This window comes from Seriola aureovittata, chromosome 8 (genome assembly GCF_021018895.1).
Source record: "Seriola aureovittata isolate HTS-2021-v1 ecotype China chromosome 8, ASM2101889v1, whole genome shotgun sequence".
NCBI lineage: Eukaryota > Metazoa > Chordata > Actinopteri > Carangiformes > Carangidae > Seriola > Seriola aureovittata.
Window position 1 is genome coordinate 18303309 of NC_079371.1, and position 22177 is coordinate 18325485.

Below are 22177 nucleotides of genomic sequence, written 5' to 3' on the forward strand. Positions count from 1 at the left end.
GTTCCTGCACCTTCACTATCCCCTAAACTGACTGTTGCTAGTGTCACAGCACATGTCTCGGGAGCCCTTCACCCATTCTTCTTCGTTTGTTCCTGTGCTTCCTGTATGTCCGTTCTGGTTTTACTTTGAGTTTCACTTCTGCTACTAAAATCAGGAAACACACATTTAGCCTAGACACCATGTGAAGTCGGCTTAAAAGGGAAATGCGTCAGTTGTGCTGTGAGAAACAATGCTCATTTAGACTTTGTGCTGTAATTCTTTTGTGTGGGCTGTGAATCCACTGTAACTTATTACCACAAATCCAAGCTTTGAACTGGAGGAAGGAAATTGTTCTGCTTTGTTTGTGTTTCTGTAAAAGAACATCTTAGCTGTTACCTCGCTGTGACTTTTCCATGTGCTGTCATTTCACTGTAGCACAGGTCTACCATGTGTCATCCATTTACAAGTGTTTCCTCCCTGTTGTCAAAGCAACACAGCTTAGAGAAACAGACAAGTGGTTAGGTGAATGTTGTGGTTGTAACATATAATTTCTCACTTGTGACTTGTGGTTTTACAGTGACTGGCATCAGCAGTATAATCCAGTTGAAGTAGGCAAAATTATTTTTACATCTGAAGAATCAGGGACTACAAGCAACAGTGAAATATTTATATGCACTGGTTATTGTAATCACACATGAGATTCATTTTTTCAGGGCGGTTAAAATCATGGGAAAGTTTAGCCTCCTTGGAAACAGAAAGGTCAAGGATCAGCAGTTTATTGAATTTTTTTTTTTTTTTTCTCCTTAAAAATCTCTGGTTGATACAACCCTCCTTCCATACCACTGGCCCCGGTGATATATTATGGATAGACTTCGTGGGTGGACCTGACTATTGACACCATGTCAGTGGCCAAGGGAAGGAAGGTTGGACATTTAAGATACTGCTCCTTGTCTGTTTATGTCTCATTAAAAGACACTTTATTCAGAAAGTTCAGCTGTGCTCTGAACTCCAGAGCCAACTATTTAACCCTGCTGACCGGGACGAGAGCTGGCGCTGGTTTGGGGGGAGAGGGAGAGAAGTGTATAGTGGTGAGAGCAAATGAGCTCAAAATGTGACATTACTGTAAAGCACAGACGGATAATGGGAGCAGGAAGAGACCAAAAGGGAAAATGAATGTGTTCAAACAATGGGGAAATGCACAGGGGGGGTATAGAGTAACCTGCTCCTCCTGTGTTGTCTGTTCCACTTAGAGAAAGGCGAGGATGACTGATTGAGGCCACAGCTGTTACAGGATAGTAACTAACAAAGTTTTACTTTGACATGATGGAACTTCCCTCAAATGAAGGGCACATCCTGTTCTCAGAGACTGAAGGTGAGGAACTGCAACAATGCAGGAAATGTGACGGTGTATTGCAGATGAAACCAAAAGGCATTTGATAAGAATTCCCACTTTGTGGTTTTGTAATGGTGTGTTTCAGATCTGTAGCTCTGTATCTGGTCTGGTTATTGACATTGTTGCCACACTTACCTGCTCTAATCCACGCTGTCATTTCATCGTACACGAAAAGTCAGCGGAAGCTAATTATGCTGTATGATTTTTATTAGATTGCTCTTCAGTGGGATCTGATGTAATATATCAGTTTGTCTTATGGGAACACCTCCCCATTGTTTATCTGCTAATTACTATGAGGCCGGTGTTTGATTGGCAGCACACTAAAGTAGGAGGCCAATATGTTAGCCAGTCGCCTTGTTTAGATAACTGACAGAGTAAGTGATGAATTAACTGAATTCATTAGCTGATAAATGAAAATGAATTGATGTTATGATGAGACAGTGAATGGTCTTGAGAGATGAAGACATAATAAATATCATGTTGTGCCTCTCACGGCCGTCACCTATAGACTCAGGCACCTTGGTAATAAATGTCACATAGACTTAAAATCTCTGCACACAATCCTGGTTTGTTTTAAGCTAGTTAGCAAGCTAATGAAGATGTAATTGAGTATAGCAGAAAGGAGACACTTGTTATTATCAGACAATGAGTAAATGAAGCAGAGATATGGCCTGTGAAGTGAGGCTATCGTGGCCGAGATGAGTGCAGCATGCAGAGCACGCAGTCTTCTGTCATCTGCCTGATGAGAGACCGGAGCAACGCCTCTCCCCTGAGAGCTCCCCAAATGGTCCAGGCTAACAAAGCTCTCCCAAGGAATTAGCTGGCTCAACCACCCAACACACACACACACACGCACACACTCACACACCCGACCAACTTACCCACCCAAACACACACACACACACACTGAATTGTCAAGTTCTGACTGGGTCTTACATAACAGGTCAGTCCCTGAGCCCGGATCAAGGACTCAGATCACTGCTTTGTTATTCTTGCAGAACTCACAAAAGGCAGAGCGATGTGCTTGAACCATAAAAGGACTTGTTGGTGTGTTGTGAAATACTGTCATCTCATATGGCACTCTCTTGAAATAGTCAGCTGGGTCACGTAAAACCATTCCTGAGTTACTGTGAAGAAAGAGGACTGTAAACACTGATCTGATATGTACTGGCGCTAAAGACTGAATACAACAGTACAGCATGGTTCTAGGAGTGGCAATGTCATTTAAGGGTTAGTTGGACCATTACTTTCATTCAGACTGAAATATCTCAACCATTGCCATGAAATGTGGGACAGGGATTCATGGCTCTCAGAGGATAAATCCTAATGACTTTGACCCCGCTGACCTTTCCCCTTGCGCCACCATGAGGTTGATATGAATGGTTTTAAGTGAAATGTCTTGAAAACTATTGGATGGATTGCCATGAAATTTGGAACAGACATTCACGTGCCTCTCAGGGTGGACTCTAATGACCCTGGAGATCTCTTTACTTACCTTAGTTACCTGAAAGATCCAATACATCATCAGCCTCACCTTTACTTTGTGTTTTGCGCTAATTAACAAATGTTAGCTAAGATGGTATAACAAACATTATACCTGCTAGACATCAGCATATTAGCAATGTCAAATACTGATGATAGCGTTTAACTCATAGCACTGCTGTATCTTTGACAGTGTCACAGAGCTGCAAGCATGGCTGTAGACGCTTGGTCTTGTTTTAGCCTTGAGGAATGTTTGTATTTTACTTGTACACTAATTGAAGAGTTTATCTTAATGATTCAAACTCTGCACATTTTAAAATGAACTTATCATATCTGAGCATATTGGCCTGCTTTCCTGCTGTAAAATTACTGATGTAAACAAAAGTTAAACAGCATCAGAACACATTAATAACTTCATATGCTGCTTGGGTTTTAAAAGTGGAATAGATTCTTAATCATGCAATATTTAACTTACTCAGTAGGAAAAAAAATCCCTACTACCTCATTTGATCTAAGTAGTTCAGTGGAAACATTTTAAAGGCCAATTTGGATTTTTGTGGGTACTGTCACATAAAACCCAAGCCTCCACCTATAGCCATGGTGATTTCCTGTGTTGCTCTCTGACTGCTCAGACGCTGTACAGGGACAGGAAACCAGTGTAATTCCTTTCTGAGGATTTCATTCCCAAGGAATGTGAATCATCCAGTCTTCCCTGGACTTCAAATGAGCCATTACATCACTGCTGACTGGGGATTTCTTGACGCCACTTCACCCTTCCTCTTTCAACTCAGACAGGCAATTTACTTGAATTCATTACTGAAACTCAAGCAAACAACACAAAACATATCAGAAAACTGAAAAAAATTGTTACAACTCCATTCCTCATTTATGGAGAGTGTCCGTATTTTAAATAACGTCCAATTCAAGCTCTCGTTATCAATTGAACACTGGTGAGAAAAGGGAGCAAAAACAAGCTGTGAGAAGATGTGGATCTGAGAATGGAAGTGGCAGGGAACATAGTTTTAGCAAATGCCATGGGCTACCCAGTGGGCAGGAAAAACTGTGTACCTTATTGTAATGTAGCAAGCTGGTGAGCTGTCACTCACACAAGGAGGTCTCACTGCATCTTTACTGCTGTGAAAATGTTTCCAGTAGCTTCAGCAGAGTGCACAGAAACAAATATGGACAATTTTTAATATCAAAGAGTAGGCTTTAGAGTTGCCCGTGGTACCCAGAATGCATCGCTGCTGAGTTTTCTATGTATTTTGGTGGTGTGAAACATTTTTTATGGCTGGGATGAGACTTCTTTCTAACTGATTTGCTGAGATATTCATACCACAACTCATAATATCTGACAGTGAAGCAGAAACTTTAAATCTGTTTAAAGTAGGAGTATGTGGAAAATATATGTTTGTATTATGCGTAAACACTAGAGGCAAATGGACCCGCATATTGAGATACGGTGGAATTCAGATTAGATTCCCATCAGCAAAACTCTTGCATCTTTTAAAAAGAATTTTGTGAATGCGTCATAAGGTCAGATGTTTATTAAATTTTATGATTAAGTATTAACAATATCCTGTTAAAAATACCAATCAAAAATCTTTTCAATTTGTTAGAAAAATAGGGGAAATCACTGTGCAGCACTAACATTTAGGCATCACTGACAAATGAATGCCTCTGCCTCTCGGGGCTAAAATAGGCTTAACTTCAAAGGATGTTTCCAGTATTTCACAGAAAAAAAAAATGGTGCAGATATTTTTTTTTTTTTTTTTTTAGAGTAAGCTCAGATATTGAAATCAGACTCACAGTGTATTTGATCTGAAAGATCTGTGAAAAGCCTGGTAGTCTGGATTAGCACCACAGATCAAATTGGCGCCACAGAAAGTCATTTTAATGTGATCTAAGTGATAAGATACTTTCGGGAAGTCCTCTGGGAGTCTTTTGTAGTCTCTACCAGAGCGGCATAGGCCGGCGAGTTCAGACACCAAAGGTCCACTGACGCAACCTTTCCCTGCCACCAGTAACCCACATCTGAGAAAGGCATTAGTGGACTGCCATCTGATGGTGAACTCCAGCTGATGCAACTGAGAGATAGCGCCGGGCCTGGCCTCAGCTGGCGAGGACCGACTTTGCAAAATAGCTCTGAATCTACAAGATAATGCTGTGAACGATGAGAGCAGTTGGAGCAGAAACGAAACTTCCTTGAAGTTGTGAATCTTGCCATGAAACTTCTTCTCTCACCCCCTTTCCCACCCGACCATTAGAACCGGACCAACTAGTAGGAAAAATTAGCCGTCAAGTAGCATCTCATGGTAACAGGGTTTTCTGGACAGGAAACAGGATAGATACTCTGTAGAGGCTTGAAATGTGCTTGTTGCCTGCTGTTGTTACTTCCCTCACACACACTGGGAGTGTACGGGCTTTAGTCTCAGCAGCCTCAGTGGGTTCTCCAGGCCATCCATCTTAGAGAGGGCAGATCATTATGTAGTCGACAGGCAGCTTTAGGCCGGGGGCAGGTGGGACTGCTTGTACTAGATGAACCGTAGGCTGCTACTGTTCTTTACTGGACCTCCATAAAAACCAAACCATCCCCTTTTACTGTTGAATAGTACATCACACTTGAGCTTGTTCTATTCTTGGAATACTGCCACAGTTTGTTGCACCCAAAGCTGCATTTCAAGGATCACGCTGGTGTTATTTAATCTTTTTTATTTTTACCAACAAAGCCCATTAAAGACCAAAAACAGCCTTGAATTTATCCTTCTAACAAGTGTGTCTGTGCAGCCACAGCTTGGAGCTTATGCCCCTGTGCCACAGAACTCATCGTCATCCAATAACCATTAAAAGCACATAAAACAGCCATACCATTGGGTGATCTACCTCTAGTTTATTCTGACACAACTCTGCAGCAGCATTTTTCTCCGCACAGTAGCTCCATGTTGGGCAGATATCGCTGAGCATGCTGGGGGATGTGGCTCCTTGCTCCGCTAATTTGAAGAGCTATGAGGAAAGAGCTACACTGTCTGTGTGCATTGTAATTAAAGAATATGTCACCCAGTGCACCAGCCTGGCTCTTGTTTGGCTCTTTTCTCTCTATTTTAAATAGTTTTTGGACGAAAAAGAGTTGAGCAGCACACAGGCATATGCTACATCTGGCTGTGGCTCCACAGGCAGCACTTGTTAGCAGGATGAATTCATTGTTTGGTTTCGGTCCGTTTGTGGGATTTGTTGATAATAATAAAAAAAAAAGATAAAATATGGCAGCTTTATCCTTTAATGCAAAAGCTGTGTGATTTTTGGAGGAACAGAGCACTCAAATATAGCACTCACAAAGATGCTCTCTTGGATTGGGATGCTCTCCCTATAATCATTTTGTAGGATGAAAAATATACAAAACACTATTATCAGCACCATGCTTCTCGCCCACTGAAAATGGATGTCATGTTCTATATTCATGAGAACCACAATAAGATACAGAAAGAATAGATATTTATTTTGATTACTCCAGTTTGCGCGATTATAAATACATTCTATGGACATAAACATAGAAGTAACAGGGCATCTTTAGTAATCTGTACAATGACACTGAGATAACAGAGATTTATCATGATGTATTTGGGCTCAAACACCATCGGTTTTGTTGATTTCAGTTCTAGTTTGTGGTGAAAAATATGTTACAGTATCTGGGTTTGATGTCACCACAAAAGCTCCAGTGCATGATGCTCCTTTTTTTTTTTTTTAGGAAAACCTAAAAAAATATGCCAGTGATTTGTCCGATGCTCTGCGGATACAAAATAAAATCGTCAGGAGTGCGTTTTTCACATGGAAATAATAGTTTATTGATGTTTTGACAAACGCAGTATGATTTCCCTTTAGAGAAAAACAGGCTTTTTAAATTTAAAGAACAAGAGTTTTGGTTCAGTGGCTGGTTCCACTCTGCTTCCCAATAGGTAACATTCATTAGCTTCTTAGTCAGCAGAGGAACTCGGCAATTCAAGAAAATTAGACCTTAAATGATTGGAAATGAGCGAGTTGCTCAGATTATGGCACGTATAAAATATAGGAAAGAGAAAATGGGCAAGTCATGTCTGTGTGAGACAGAGGTAGAGCTGCTCAGATTGCATTTTGTGTGAGGGAGGACAAAAAAAAAAAAAAAAAACTGCATTAAAGAAGAAGTAGAAGAAGAAAGGAGCAAAGATGGATGAGACACAGGAAGAGAGAGATGAGGGTGAGGAAGAGGGTGAGAGGAAATATAGGTAACAACACGCTCGCCACGGTAGAAATAAAATTCTCAATATCTGCACGCACATAGACTTACTGCACACACACGGACCAACACCCCCGGCATCCCCCTCCCCTCCAACAACCCCCCCCCCACCACTACCACCACACACACACACACACACACACACACACACACACACACACACCTGCAGCGCTCTCCCAGCGGGTGGCACTGTGTAATTTGGCACATCCATTTCCTAGGCTGAGTTTGTATTCAGTGCTGTCGAGGCAGTCACAAACCCCATCGGGGTATTCTAGCCAGCGTTTGAATGATGTCACTTTCGGAACACACTCACTGAACTGCAAACAAATCTCGACTGTACAAAAAGTGTCTCGCTCATAACTGTCCCATTTTTTCTTCTGGTGGTGATTCTTTCCAACTGAAGTTTGGACTAATTTCATCGAACCTTCAGGTGACTGATTGCAGAGGGAGTTTGACCCCGTTTTCTCTCGCTGCATCGCACCACTGCAGTTTCCATGGTCTTTCCCTTTGGTCTGGCACTTAATTATGCGGCTCTTCACAGGGCAATGTATCCCAAACCGGGTCCCCGAGGCCACCAGGTCTACCCCTGCCAATACTCAGCGACATCTGCTCTGCTTTAACAGCATATGGGAAAATTACATGGCAAAAAACAAGTTGCCCTCCCATGACATTTCTTCCCTTTGATAGTTCACTCTCAACTCCACCACTCAATTTTTAGCCCTGTGCCACTGTGTGTGCGTGTGTGTTGGAGCCATATGGAAACTGACCTCCCACCACGGCGGACGGATCAGACGAGGGAACAGTTGACTTTGAATCTTTGATCTTCTGGATTAAAGGGTCATTTGAATAGAAATCATCAAGGTGCATCAGGTGCACTCATGTCCTTCATTAGCAGACAGACTTTGCTCATAGTAAACAACGTATCAATAATTAATGGAGCGGAGTTTTAGTTTGTGGTGCATTAAAGCAGCATTACAAATTACAGTTAAACCTGCATTAATTGATATTCATCACCCTTTAAGTTAATGTGGCAAACTTATTAAGCAAACGGTTGCTAATTTACACATCCAGTAGACACAGAGGATCATTAGACTTTAGACATTTATAAGTAGAGATTTTTTTTTTTTTTGCTGCCTGCTGCGTCTGGAAACAACGTCCTGAGAGCAGAAAGAAAACATTAAAGTTGTACTGTATAATGTGCTGAAACATGCTAAAATGCTCCGTAGAGCTCAGGTGGAGTGTAGCAACGGGTGATAATTATCTGTGGGTTTGTCCTTTGAGTGACTTTCACATATAAGTAGTCATTTGATTCATTGTTATATAAAAATATTGACCACAGCGGGTTTAAAAACTGCAACAGCTACTTGCCAGTCAGTCTGAATAATCCACAGACCTCGCTGTGAAGTTTTTATTGGAATTACTTTCAAATAAGAGTAACAAGGATGTTTCCTTTTTTTATTATTATTTATTTTTAAGTGTCATAGTTCATTGCTGTGAGCACCACAAATTAAACTCCATTCACTTGTATTGTACCGGGAAAGCAGAAATCTCAAGGTCCGAACTGAAACTTTCTGCATGGTTAGATGCCACAATAGGTATGTTGAAAAAAAAATGGTTTTAAGTAATTTAAGGGCATATTTCAAAAAGGGCTCACGGGAGAATTTCAAAAATATCCTTGCTCATCAAAATGCCATCGACGCTCTAATGCCTGTTCATTTTCTGCCACACAACAAGGTTCTGCTGATATTATTGCCACTGAAACAAATCGGACCATTTGCATAGTCTACTCCTTACATAAGCACATCCACAGACATTATTAAATGTTTCTGTATGTATGAGACAGCTCCAGGTAGAGAGAGGCCAACTGCTTGTTTCTTTAGTGGATGCGGCACAGTTGAAGACTGTGGCTGATTAAGAGGTGAGCCCCATATAAGGCAGAATGAGCAACAACAAGATGACTCATATAGATCAGTCTCCAAGCAATTTCCCTCAAATAACCCCTTCTCTCTTTCTGCCACTGGCAGGATCGGTGATGAGCTGACCAGAATGTGCTTCTCGCTCTGCTGCGTCTCCAATCATTAAATACCAGGGGAAGTTGTAATGGGATACTTCATAAAAATGTTGCGGTCTATGTGCGTGAAATGTCTAAGAATTGCAACACTGATCTAGGATCACTGGTCAGGTCGCATTACTGCAAGTCGCTTGTAACGCAGGAGACAGTCTGCGCTACGCCAAGATGCTTAATGAAAATTGTCAGTTTTACTTGCAGAATCAATAACTCCAGTTTCTCCCAGAGAATAACATATAATAGGATGCAATGTGAGTACATCAAGGCAATCTTTTCACAATCTCCCATTGCTGCAGCACTACTTTGCATGAATTACAGTAAAATCTGGAGTTATGCACGATAGGCCCCAAGCTGTTAGCCTGTTTTTCTCAAAGGTTTCAGCGAGAGAAAAGGAGAGAGGGAGGAGGGGGAGGAGAGAAGAGGTAAAGAGGAAGTCCTAGGGGGAGACTTGCACTTGCTGCAAGAATATTTCTTCTTTAACTCATTCAAAATGGAAATAATAAAAAGTCATAAAAGGGAGGAAAAGAACTTTGATCAAGAGAGAAAAAAAAGTTTAGTGAAACTTTATATTCTTCATTTTTTACAGTTTTAATTTGGCACATGGCACAATCAGCATGTATGCATCTGGTATACATAAATAAATATTAAATATTTTATACATAAATATACATATAGAGCTCTTACAAAGACACCTAGAGCTGTCTTGGCTTGGGATGTTTCAAATGACGACAATACATAGAAATTATTTGTGTTGGTGCTTTTCAGTCTGAACAGTGTTTTAATTATTTTGTAAGTGGGAGCGATATCTCCATAGAAGCCCTATACATATATGTATGTATGCCCATATTTATATATATATTCAAAGAAATACAAGTGTGCACTGATGTAGGTTTATTCAGTGCAAACAGGCCACTGTCTGCTTTCGAAGAGGAACTCTTACAAAGTCAATGGAATCATGTCAGTTAGTTCAGTTGAATCTTTAGCTATTTTTTTCTCTTACACGTAAAATAATAGATTTATTCTGTAATCTTTAAGCAAAATTAGACATATAGAACTTTGAAAATAACAAAAGTGCTATTTCGCAAAGACAGACACCCAGAGACGCAGCAGAAACACTACTGGTGGAGAACCAAAATCAACAACATGAGAAAATACTCAGCCCTCCCCCCCGCTCCATCACCCCCCCTCCCCCTCCCCCCAAAAAACCACATTATACAAACTACAAACAAAAAAACAGGTGCACGGACACACACACACACACACACACACTCACACACACTCGCACACATTCACACGCTTTCTTTCGCGCACATACAGACTCACTCACTCACTACTCTTGCATTTGCAAGTTTCCGAGCGTGTGTCTCTTCCTTTATCTCAGCCTCTTAACCGCTCTTGCACGCAAAGGAATGAGAAATCATTTTCACATGCACACAAACACACAGGTGCTCTAAGCAGCATGTGTACGTGCACACTTTGTGGAGATAATATCAGATAGCTTAACAGATAAATTGGCTGTAAAAGATGCACTTTTTTTCTTAACAAAACAATCACAGTAACATAGTATTTATCTCTGCCTTCTCATCTCCCAGCAAGAGCTGTCCCGGACAAATCATTTCTATACGAGCTAAAAAAAAAAAAAAAAAGATAACACCATTTGTGTGGGTGTTGTTGTGTTGGTACGCAACAGAAAGAAAAAAAAATGTGTTGCCCAAAATGGGTTTAAAATCTCTACATCTGCATATCCTCTGGTTCCCATCCTGGATTCAGTCTCTCATCTTTGAGTCTCATCTGCTTGTAACACACTCCACTTGGAAGAGTCTCAGGGAATAGAAATAATGACAAAAAAGAACAAGCTTTGTAAGGCATTGAAAAGTAAAACAAAACAAAGAAGCAATTAAAAACATTTCGCAAATATTGACGTAGAGGCCATTGTTCTAGATGTGTCTCCCGCAGGAGGAAGGGATGGGAAATAAAAAGCACTTTTCTTTGTTTTTGTTATGAATTCAAGAAAAAAAGTGTTGATATCTCCTCAGTTTGCTTAAAAAGGCTTTTAAAATGATTATTTTAGAAAAAAACACTGCAGAAAGACCCCCTCCCCCCGATCAGGAGAAGGGAAGCAGTTTGATTTTGGCAGCTCTGCACAACTTGACATCCATAGAGAGCTCTCAGCAACTCTCCTCGTTGTAAAAGTCTAGTTAAATCTCTTCACGTTTTAATCCGACTCCTGCCCTTCCCCTCCCCTCCCCCTCGCAGCCCCCCCCCTCCCTGTGATATTTATAAAACACAATCCTCTCCTCCGTTCGTTCCTCCTCCTGCTCCTCCTCCTCCACCACCGCCGACGCTGCCGCTCTCCCCCCTCCCACCCCCCCTTCCCGCCTGCGCCGGCTGCCCCTGGCCTCCTTAAAGCTATACGCGGGTGGTTGAGTGGGAGTGCGGCAGGCCGGTGGAGTTGAAGCCGGTTGTGAAGGTGTTGTAGGGGTGCAGGTTGGGCATGCCCACCAGGGAATTGGGGATCATGGTGATGGTGTTGGGGGTCATGAGGGGGATGTCGTCCGGAGACCGCCGCAGAGTGAGCGTGTAGTCGGGCAGCGAGGCCAAACGAAGTGCCCCCTCGTTGCTGTTCCCCGCCTCGCACTCATGGTGCGTCTGGTTCATCTGCAGCGACATGATCTCCTCCTCGGGCGCATGGTGGCCAATGTCGTTGGAGGTGGTCTGGCGCTGTGGGCTGGGCTGCCCGTGGCTGGAGTCCTGCCGCCGCTTGTCCTTGCGGTAATAGAGGGCTGCGAAAGCCAGCACGTTGAGGAACAGCAGCGAGGCTCCGACGGCGATGGTGACGCTGAGCTCTGTGGAATAATCCCGCGGATTCTCCACCACCAGCGGTCCCGTCTCCTCGTCGTCGCTCCAAGAGTCTTTGTCCTCGCTGTTGTAGGCCGGGGACATGGGAGGCCGCTTGGTGTTGAACGGCCAGGAGGTTTTCCCGTTGGGCCTCTTGGTGGACAGGGTGTTCTGCGTGGTCTCTGGCGGGGGCACTTTGGTGGTGGTGGAGGTGTAGTGGAACATGTCGTGGAGGTTGTACAGGTGGGGCACTAGGTGTTTCCAAAAGGCCACTTTGGTGGCGCGGTAGTGGTCGCGCACACGTGGCTTCAGGCCGATGTGAAGGTACAGCTGGTCCTGGGGGTTGTACTTGGACCAGGCCACCTCTTCAAAGCGGTTGGCCTTGGTGTGGATGAACTTGGTGTCTTGGGGAACCGGTTTGTTGGGATCCCTACAGACAGAGAAGATACAGAAGTGATAGTGTTAAATTAGCTTTTGAGGGTACCTTTAATTATTCATGCTCCAGCATTCATGTGGGGAAAGGAAGCACATAAAAATACTAAAAAGAAAACATAACAGTATCAGTCACAGCTTATATCTTGGCGTGAAAGGAGTTCTACCACTACTGGAGAATTTTTTGATCTTGCTTGGCGAAACCCACAACAGCAAACGCACAAACCCACAGCAGCAACCAACAGACTGCAGTTAATAATTGATCCAGGTGTGGTACGTATCACACTTTCTGTGGCTGCATCAACTGACATCGATTCCTCCTATTTATTTTCCCAACACTACACACACTTACATTTCTATTCCTACCACAAGACCTCGATGCAGCAGGACCCAGTCCCTCGCCCCTCTCGGCTACCTCTCTGTGGGCATAATGCGTCTGTCTGTCTCATACCCCCCCCCCCCCCCCCCCCCCCATGCCCCGGATGCTGTTCTTATTTCACTTCTGATGCAGCCCACCCACAAAAACCAGGGCAGAGGCTTTTAAAGTAAACACATATGAATAAGTCAGCAGGCTTTAGGGCTCGCGTCAGGAGGCATCTTGTTGTTGATAATCCAACGCTGGTGGAGCCCCTCCGCTAATTGCTCAGGGAAGGCAGCACAGTGTGCATTGGCATCCAGTGTACTGATGTAAAGTGGACCATATTAATCAAGACACTAAGAGGGAACTGCAGAGCTGTGTGTGTGTGTGTGTGTGTGTGTGTGTGTGTGTGTGTTTGGATATAAGGATGTTTGTGAGTATGAGACTGAAAGTGAGAGACAAAGGGGAAGTGTGAGAGTGTGGGAGACAGAGACAGAGAGAGAGAGAGAGAGAGAGAGAGAGAGAGTTTTCCAGATGCAGTACCTCTTTTGATCCACAGAGTTCACTGTTCCACTTTTCAGTTTCTGCCACATTTCTTCAACACCGGATGGCCAACCATTTCAATTACAGTGAAGCTATTGATTTATTGAATAAATTAACATATAGCAATCTCCCACAATCACACAACTCCTTGTAGCGCTGTTGCCGTACAATTTCAGGAGTGGGAGTTGTGTGGTCCATGGTATTGCTTTTGCTGATGAAATGACTCATTGTGGAAGAACCTGAAGAATAAGCTCTGCAGCCTTGAAAACACAATAATTGACGCTGGAGCAGAGGAGTTAAAGCCGCGTTGTTGCAAAGAGGCAAGGATCTTAGCGACATTTCTCTAAATGTCATGAAATATCCCTTTGCGGGTCTGATTGCAATGTCAGTGGCAAGCAAAGTTCAAATTTAGTTGGGGATTTAGGGATATGGCGGCTACAGTGTTTTTTTGGCACGAGCTGAAAAACCTCCAAACACAGCCAAGAGAATTAAAAGCCATGCCAGAAGAATTCACCCTCCATCCTCTCTCCTGTTCGTTTCTCTGCTGTCAATTTTTCTTTTTCAGGTCAGTGCTTCTGGGAGAGGTGAGAGAGGAAGAGAGAGAGGGAGAAAGAGAGAGAGGGAGAGAGAGAGCGAGAGAGAGAGGTAAAGCAAATTGAGATGGCTTGAGCTGAATCCCTGGACCTGGGCCGGTGTCAGCAGAGCAGCCCGTAAATAACCTCTTTTATTAGGCCCGTAATGATCCCCAATGAATATTGACAGCCAGACTATGATGACTTTGTAGCTGAATATCAGTAATTAAGTTTCAAAGGAGCGGGTGGTGGAGGTAAGGTCATATTGATCTCCCTGTGTGCAACATGCCAGAGAACAGGACGTCAATGAAGCAGCCTGAGACATGGTTGTCTACAGTCTCTGTGCTTCATGAATTCTCACAGCAGTCCTGTGCGTGCTGTCAAACACGACCCCCCCCCCCCCCCCCCCCCCCCACACACACACACACACATATATACATACACGCACATGACAGCAATGATGGAGGTAGAGTAATTTCTTCTGATGGGAATTACGAGCGTTCCCACAACGCTGCGAAGGCTTTTTATTTAGGAGGGTCAATTTGCAGAATTGTGATAGCAAAAATATTGAAAAGGTACTTAGGTAGATCTTCCAAAACAATCGGTGTGTGCAGGCAGTAAGGGAGCGACGGTGCAGAGGAGTTAGAAAAGCTCTTTGGTGGCTGGCTGGCTGGTTCAGTGCAAGTGAAGATGAATAATTTAGGGAACACAAAGAAATCAATGTGGCATCTTTAGTTAATTTGATTTGCCGCATTAGAGAACAACTGGCTGCCTTATCTAATTACACACACATATGCTTGGGTAATTGTTGCAAAGTCAATAGTAAACAGGCTACATTCCTTTGAACAATTTCTACCACTGCTGCTCAACTTTGGGCTGCTTTCTGGCTTTGAAGTCCTGCCCTGAGCTGCAGAGTCAGGGCGGGAGTGATCCGAGTTCAGTCTCTGCTCCTCTGTGCGGTGAAGGCTACTAGGTTACCCAGCTCTATTTGCACTGAAGCTTTGCTGGGTGCCGTGTGATGAAATGTAGTCAGATCTACTTCATAATGCTTCCCGAGTCCTGTGCCGCTGTGTTTTGCACATGGTGAAAATAGTGCTATAGCCTGTGCTTAAGTTTTCTGCAGGTGGCAATCTGTCTCAGTTCTGTGTGGAAATTACAAGTGGTTCACTGTATAGCAGCTGTACAGTATGATCCAATACAATAGTCTGATAATGAATACTGCCAGAGTGAAGCTGATGATATGCATTTTTTGTTGAAAAAACCTTCCAGACAGATGTTATTTTGTCTTCCCCTTATATGAATATGAGGATAAAATAAAACTAAATAACTAGTAGCAAAGAACACAGTCTATATTTGCAGTCACAGTCACATGCAGTGCCCCAAATCCATATGATTCCAAGGAGCTTTTTTAATACATTATGTGTTCAACCTACAAAAATGACAATATAGGTATACTTAAAACAGACAGATGCAAGCTAAATACTAGGGCTGAACCTATGGCCAAGTGCAATATCCAGATCACAGGAGCTGCAATTTTTTTGATAGAAGTCAAATTTTCCACAACATATCATAAATGAAGCATTGTGGTGCTACAGAGATGCCTCAGCCTAAAAATCATATTCTCCAGACATACAAAGATCACATCATCGTAATTTTTACATTTATTTCAGGAGCAAAAATGACCATTCCAACTGAAATCGTGACTATCGCATTCGTGATATGATTTTTCTTTGATGATATTCAGCCCCACTACATACGGTGGATTTTTGGCTGTGATGCTGACATACATTATGGATGGATGGTGGCGAAACAGCTCAAAGATATTGGAAAACAAAAACAACGCATTAAATATTAGGAAAAACACCTGATGTCTCTTTGTGAAGTTTAATCAGCAGTGACGATCGAAAGGAGCAAAGTTTGATTGACAGCAACGCCACACATATTGTATTATTTCTTGGTATATTGACATGTTTGTATACTAGCTTCTAAAACAGTATATTATGATAATTAGTGACATTATCTACTGTATACAATTAATATGTACGATGGGTTTAAGGTGCAGTCTCACAGTCTTACACACACGACAAAATATGAGCTGCTCATAATAATACTGTGTTCACCCTTTGTAGATAATAAATAAATAAACTTTCAAGCTGTTCTACCTTTACTATCCAGAACGTCATCATCTCTACAGTGAGCACCATGAGTGTGTGAACAGAGATATTTTCGTTTGGCTCCGTGCTCTTATTAGTTTGTATGTGAAACAATTTAATGACTATAAAGTCAGCTGAGACTAGTCACAGTTGAATACTCAAAGATACAGACGAAACAAAATAGAATTAAATAGGCAGGAAAGAGAAACTTGACGATAAGATATCAACAGTCTGCTGATCTTGATGGGCCACATACCTTTAGAAGTCACAGAAAGTAAAGACTTTCCATTAGAGATAAAGGAGGGAAAAAAATTGAAAACACTTATTGAACATTATCTTAACCTGTCAGGAAACTTCTCGGAGGCTGATATGAGGGGTGGGGGTTGGGGCGGTGGGGGGGTGGGGTGGGGGGTGTACAAAAAAAAAATGAATTGCTTTGCCTGTTCATTTGATGTGCCTGAATTGCCTCAAATTAAAGATGACACTCTGCGCTTGAACCTTTGTGCTCATCGTATCATTTCACATTTAAATATTATGACAGTCCGGTGATAAAACGCTGAACAGTACATTGTTGTCCAAACACTTCCAGAGCTCGTTCTATGTGTTCAGCTCTATAGCAAACGCCTCGTGGTGACTTGTATGAACAGCTCTGGCATTGTGTGATGTTTGTGGTCCTGTTGGGCTCTCAGAGCTCCCCTGCATTAGCTGATAGCCTGCCTCCTGTCAGACCTCCCACTTAATCCGGATGGTCATTGGAGCTGTGGCTGGACTCCCAGGCAGAGGAGAGGGATTATTACACCCATAAAAGCAGGCGTTTTAATGGCCTTTCAGATTTCCTCGGATGTGTTCATATGGCTGTGGTACTATAAACCATCGCCTTCATCTCCTCCTCAGTCCCTCCCTCCGCTCATGATGACCCGCTGACCCCTGCAAACCTTGGTCTGCCATGCGTGTTTAAGTGCTCCCGTGTGTTTGTGTCTGTGATCGACTGGGAGTTTGTATGTGTGTGTGTGTGTGTGTGTGTGTTTGTATTTGTGACACATCATGGTGTAATGACCTCTGGGGCCACGCAATCGCAGAACTTGAACACAGGACATGTCACATTTCACAAAGCCGTACATGGAGTGTGGTGATGATGACGAGCCACTCCAGACTGAATTAAGAAAAAAAGCCTTTTGTTAAGTGTTTGACAGCTCTTCCTCTATAAGACGCTGCGCCTCCTGCATGGCAGACACCACACTCAGCTCTACCTACACATGTGGCAGAACAGGGCCTGAGCTCATTACCTATTCCAAGCCCTATCTGCAAGCACCGATGTAAAAGGTAGATAAGGGGTGGGGGGTGGGGGGTGGGGGGTGGGGGGTGGGGGGTGGGGGGGGGTGAATATCACTTTCTTTCTTTTTTTCATTTCCCATGTTACCTCCTTCCCCTTTTCATCCTGATGTAATTTGAAGCGCTTGAATGATCATAGACCTAGCCATCACCAAATCTGAAAAGACACGTTTAGGTGCCCTAAGGCAGAAGACAAGAATCTATTTTCACTACACTCAAGGTCTCTGAATCCTCAGCGGAGTATAGTTTCTCAATATAAAACAAGGTACATGCATTAATTCAGTGATCCACTGATGCTCATTTTGCTAAGCTGCCAAAATATGCAAAGTTGAATCCTGTTTTTTTTTTTTTTTTTTTTTTTTCAGTTGTTACTGTTGTGTAACAAATTCATCCCCTGCAGTTGTTTATCTACTTACTAGGTAACACAAAGTAAGCAGCTAATTGTAATTTGCACTCTGACAGAAGGTTCCCAAAACCCTTTAAATTTTTTAATAAATAAAAATCTAATTCTGTTTGCAGACTTTGTCTTGGCAAGACGTAGGGGGGCAACTTCAGCACTGAGTGGGCAAATTGTCAGGCTGTGCTCTTTTACCCTTCATGTGGCTGCATGCTGGGGCAGAGGGCTGAGTGATGCGTGGTTCATATTTAATGGCAGCCTTCGGTTCAGCAGGCTAAATGATGCAGGGCGAGGCGCTGTGACTTTGGGGCGTGCAGAAGTGTTGGAGGACACAGCGCTCGGACCGCTCCTTATTATGGATGCTATTGATTTGTTTGATTAGCTGAGTGGCAGCAAACAAAATACCTCCCTCCTCCTCTCGCACCTTCCCTCGATTTCCTTTCTCTCCCTGTTAACCAATTAGCAGCTTTCTACCACTTCTAAATCTCTCATATTAATTACTTAACATTAATATTAGCCTATTAGAATTCATCCCCGTTTTAATCTGACAACCACTTACTTATGGATGTACACATGCGGATCTACTTCCTCTTCACCTCCTCCCCCTGCTGTCGTCCTCATTACATTCAGCGCACGGCATGGACACCGATCAATGGCATCCAGGCCCCTTAACAAGCCACACCACTTCCTTACCTTCTCTAATGCAAATCAGGATATTGGCTACAAATCTCCTATCAAGTGAGTGCCTATTTAATGGAGTAGGTAGGTGGCTGTTTGGGGCTGTGCTATTCTGCAATGCCGAGCATTCACAGACTCCTTGTGCAGGTTGAGTTGGCCTTAACGAAGGAAACCAAAGGGAACGGGGAATAATCCAGGGAGAAAGGACAAGGAGGGGGATCAGAGATGAGTGATGTAACTACTAGACAGCTGGGGTAAGAAAAAGGCTGAAACAGTGTGTGAATGAGGTCAGATGGGAGAAAGAGTTGATGTATACTTGTCGTTAACTCTGCAGAGGAGGGGTGTTCGATTGACAAGCGGATGGAAAACAAAACAAACAAAAAAAAAATCAACTGGCAGAGTTGTGAATCAAAGTGCTGGCTGTTAAACTTCACTATAGACACACTGTAGTTACTCCTATCTTCATTTGTTTGGTCGGCAGATGCTGTCACTAAAGACAACGCAATCAATACTGCATAATTTAGCTCATGTTGTGAATGTAATACATGAGTAGCCTTTCTGTTTTTGTGTAGAATAATGAGAGAGAGAGAGAGGAGGATGGAAGAGCGGTGGAGGAGAATGAGGGAAAAAAAAAAAACAAAGAATCAGCACATGACAACGCTCTGCTCTTTAACTACCTAGCCAGGCCCAGCACAGCATGTGGCGCAGCTCACACACTGAACAGGGGAAATGAGCACCAGCCAGCAGGGGAAAAAAAAAAAAAAAACAAGAAGCGGGAAGATGGACCAACATATTTACAGCACTAATGATATATAATGATTGATCTTTTCTGGGCTTTTCATCACTCTGTCTTTTCTGAGGTGCTCTGCCAGTGTGTCCGCTGTGCTGCTGTGCTGTGTTGTGTTGCTGTGCTATACGGTTTGTGTTTGAGAAGGTTCGGAAGTCTGGCAAAAGAAAGTTTTGGAGAAACTGTGCCGAAGAAGCTGTTGTGGCAATAAAGCGCAAGCCAATTTTGCCTGTCAATAGTAAAACAAATGTTGCAGCCAGAAAAATAACTCTGAGCTGAGTAAATCCCCCGCCTCTGAAACATCCCTAACTCTCAGGAAAGAACAGCCTCGTAGTGTAAACACACACTCTTACAATCGCACTCGCACACACATGCGCACACACATGCGCACACACACACTAAGAAGATTTGACAGCGTGCACTCTCTGTATGCTTTTATGCTTCACTGACACTGATGGAGAAAAAAAAAAAAAAAAAGCGCATGGGCAGGGATTTGCCCTGTAAAGATGACACATGAGAGCTAGAGACAGGAAGAGCTTTTGGGGGGGGGGGGGGCTGCTATGATACACACTGTTGACATGCAGCCCAAGTGTCTTAACATCATGTCACACGTGTTTCTACAACTGATTTAGAGACCGAGGCAGGAAGTGCAATCTGGGTCAGTTCATTACGAACATCTGGAAGGGGAGCGAGAGCTGCTTTGCAGATATAGGGAAGAGGGCTGTTGGACAGGCCACGAAGGCGAAGGCAATACAACTGGGTCTTAATTAAAAGGATGTTCTCTATAGCCAGACTGTGTTGGGTGGTGTTGAAGGAGAGATCTTTATCCCCTAGTGTGGTTTGAATGAGGAGGATGGACTTAAGAATCTATGGGAAATATATAACATCTTCAACCCCCCCTGAAGAGTTTATGGTAGATTCCTTTACTTGGGCTGGAGTAAAATTATCCTTTGGACCAGCACACTGAGTTTTCTATTATCCTGGGATCTAATCCCAGGCTCTTTACCATCTGAGTGCCTAATTGTGGTCTGACTGTAATCCCCTTGTCTGGAGTTCTGCCAAGGCAACACACTATAGGGTGGATACTATATGTAACAGGGCAAACATGGCTCTAGAAGCAGTTCCCACCCTCCCACCACTCTGCTTGATCAATCAGTGATGTGGAGATCTAAAAAACTGATATCTGATCAGCAGTAAAGAGCAATTTGTTGTTTCGACTTCGGCTGCTTCAAGGGTAATGACCAGGTTAGGGTTACAGCAAGCTCATTGTCCATGGCTCTGTGTTGAATCTGAGTGGTTTATAGGTAACACGGGGAAGGCTGTCGTCGTCTGTCAGAATTAATTTCACTGACATGGCAAGATCCAAGTTCAGAGTGATTCAGTACATAAGCACCGTGCGTTGTTACCTTCAGGCCTCAAACTTTTCTCATTAAAATTAAACACAACCTCTCTTTTTATAACAGCTGATAATTTTCTTGGAAGGACAAGTAGTCAATTCCATCTGTATCTACAAATTGCAGCTTTGTATGTGTTGACACAAGATGGCTGCCAGGCAGAGGAGACAGCTGTTTAGTCCGAGCATCACTGATGGACCTCAGTGCTTTCCTTGAGAAGGCAAAACAGCCGACATCAGTCCATCTGCACTAGTCTGCCATTAGCAGTTCAAGGATCTAGCAGAGGCGGCGGCCTGGGGCCCATCCTATCAGCCAGACGACTGGATGTAAATGCCACCTGATTGGACAGCAGATGATATAGAGACAGATAAAAAAAACAGAACAAGATTTCAGACTGCATCCCATTCAGGATGGGATCAATACCTCTCTGGTAACAGGGATTGTCAAATTAAATTTCGGTTGTTAGAAATGATTACTAGTAGTCATACAAAATGGCCAGGCTTTGTGATGGGTGGGGGTGAAATTGAGCATGGTGGGGAGCGGGAGTCACCCAGGGCACGAGTGATCGACTGGGTCCAGGCCGAGGGAATCGATACCGCCGAGGGCAAGAGTTTGATATGCCTCCCTGATAAGTCTCTGTGTCTTTTGGGCCTCGGCATAATAGAGCATGGATAGTATTTCCAGCCACACACACACACACACGCACACACACACACACACAGAAGTATACAGAGAGGCAGACTGCCACGCACACATACTCAGCCCAAACAGTCAGCCAAGCACGAATAGCACGGCACACATTCTGGAGGAACATTTAATCTTCCTCAGATTCAATATGTTTCAGGTTTTCAGACTGAGACCCAGCAAGTCCAGGCAAAAAACACCCCTGAAAAAAAAATGTCTCTGCTGAAAAATGTCTTTTCTGTCCCATACTATGCATTGTAAGGCCTCCATTTTCCTGCTGCTTCTTTTTCTGTAGTACAGAAGTACTTTAAATAGGACAGAGATAGGACGTTTCTATGTTACTTCCTATTAATAACTTAGCAAGTTTGTAATTGTGTGATCACTGGTTTTACTAATGTGAAAGTGCTGCTGTTTAATTCATTTAAAATATTAGCAAGTGATATGTGTGAATATGTTGTGTTGCTACTATTGTTAGACCCATGATACAAACAGCTGTCTCATCCTAACTGCGATCGGGGATGGATACCAAGGACCTGTTTTACATTGGTACTGGTTCCTGATTGGTCAGATCTGTAATATTGATAGGATCCTGCAGCAGCTCAGTATCTGAACATCAGTCATTCATTCATTTAATGTTTGGCATTTCCTACTGTTAATGTAGTCTGAAGAGTGAGCTATCTGTAACAAACCGAAATAGAAACAAAGCTAATCCTATGTGTGTAACAGCTGTGGGCAACAACAATCAGTGCAGCGAGTCATTTCCCCACCACCAGCTGGAGTTAGAAGCAGCGCCATCACCCAGAACAACTCAAGAGGT

At 43.2% G+C, this 22177-nt stretch overlaps 1 protein-coding gene across 2 annotated transcripts in view; it reads right to left on the bottom strand.

Annotated features, from left to right (window-relative positions):
• Window positions 1-11560: 11560 nt before the first annotated feature.
• nlgn3a (neuroligin 3a) overlaps window positions 11561-22177 on the bottom strand; it is a 116907-nt gene continuing 106290 nt past the window's right edge. For both annotated transcript variants that reach the window (XM_056382630.1, XM_056382631.1), the window contains one exon: window positions 11561-12460. In XM_056382630.1, the coding sequence (XP_056238605.1) occupies window positions 11602-12460 (859 nt within the window). In that variant the 3' untranslated portion in view covers window positions 11561-11601. The remainder of the gene's footprint in view (window positions 12461-22177) is intronic.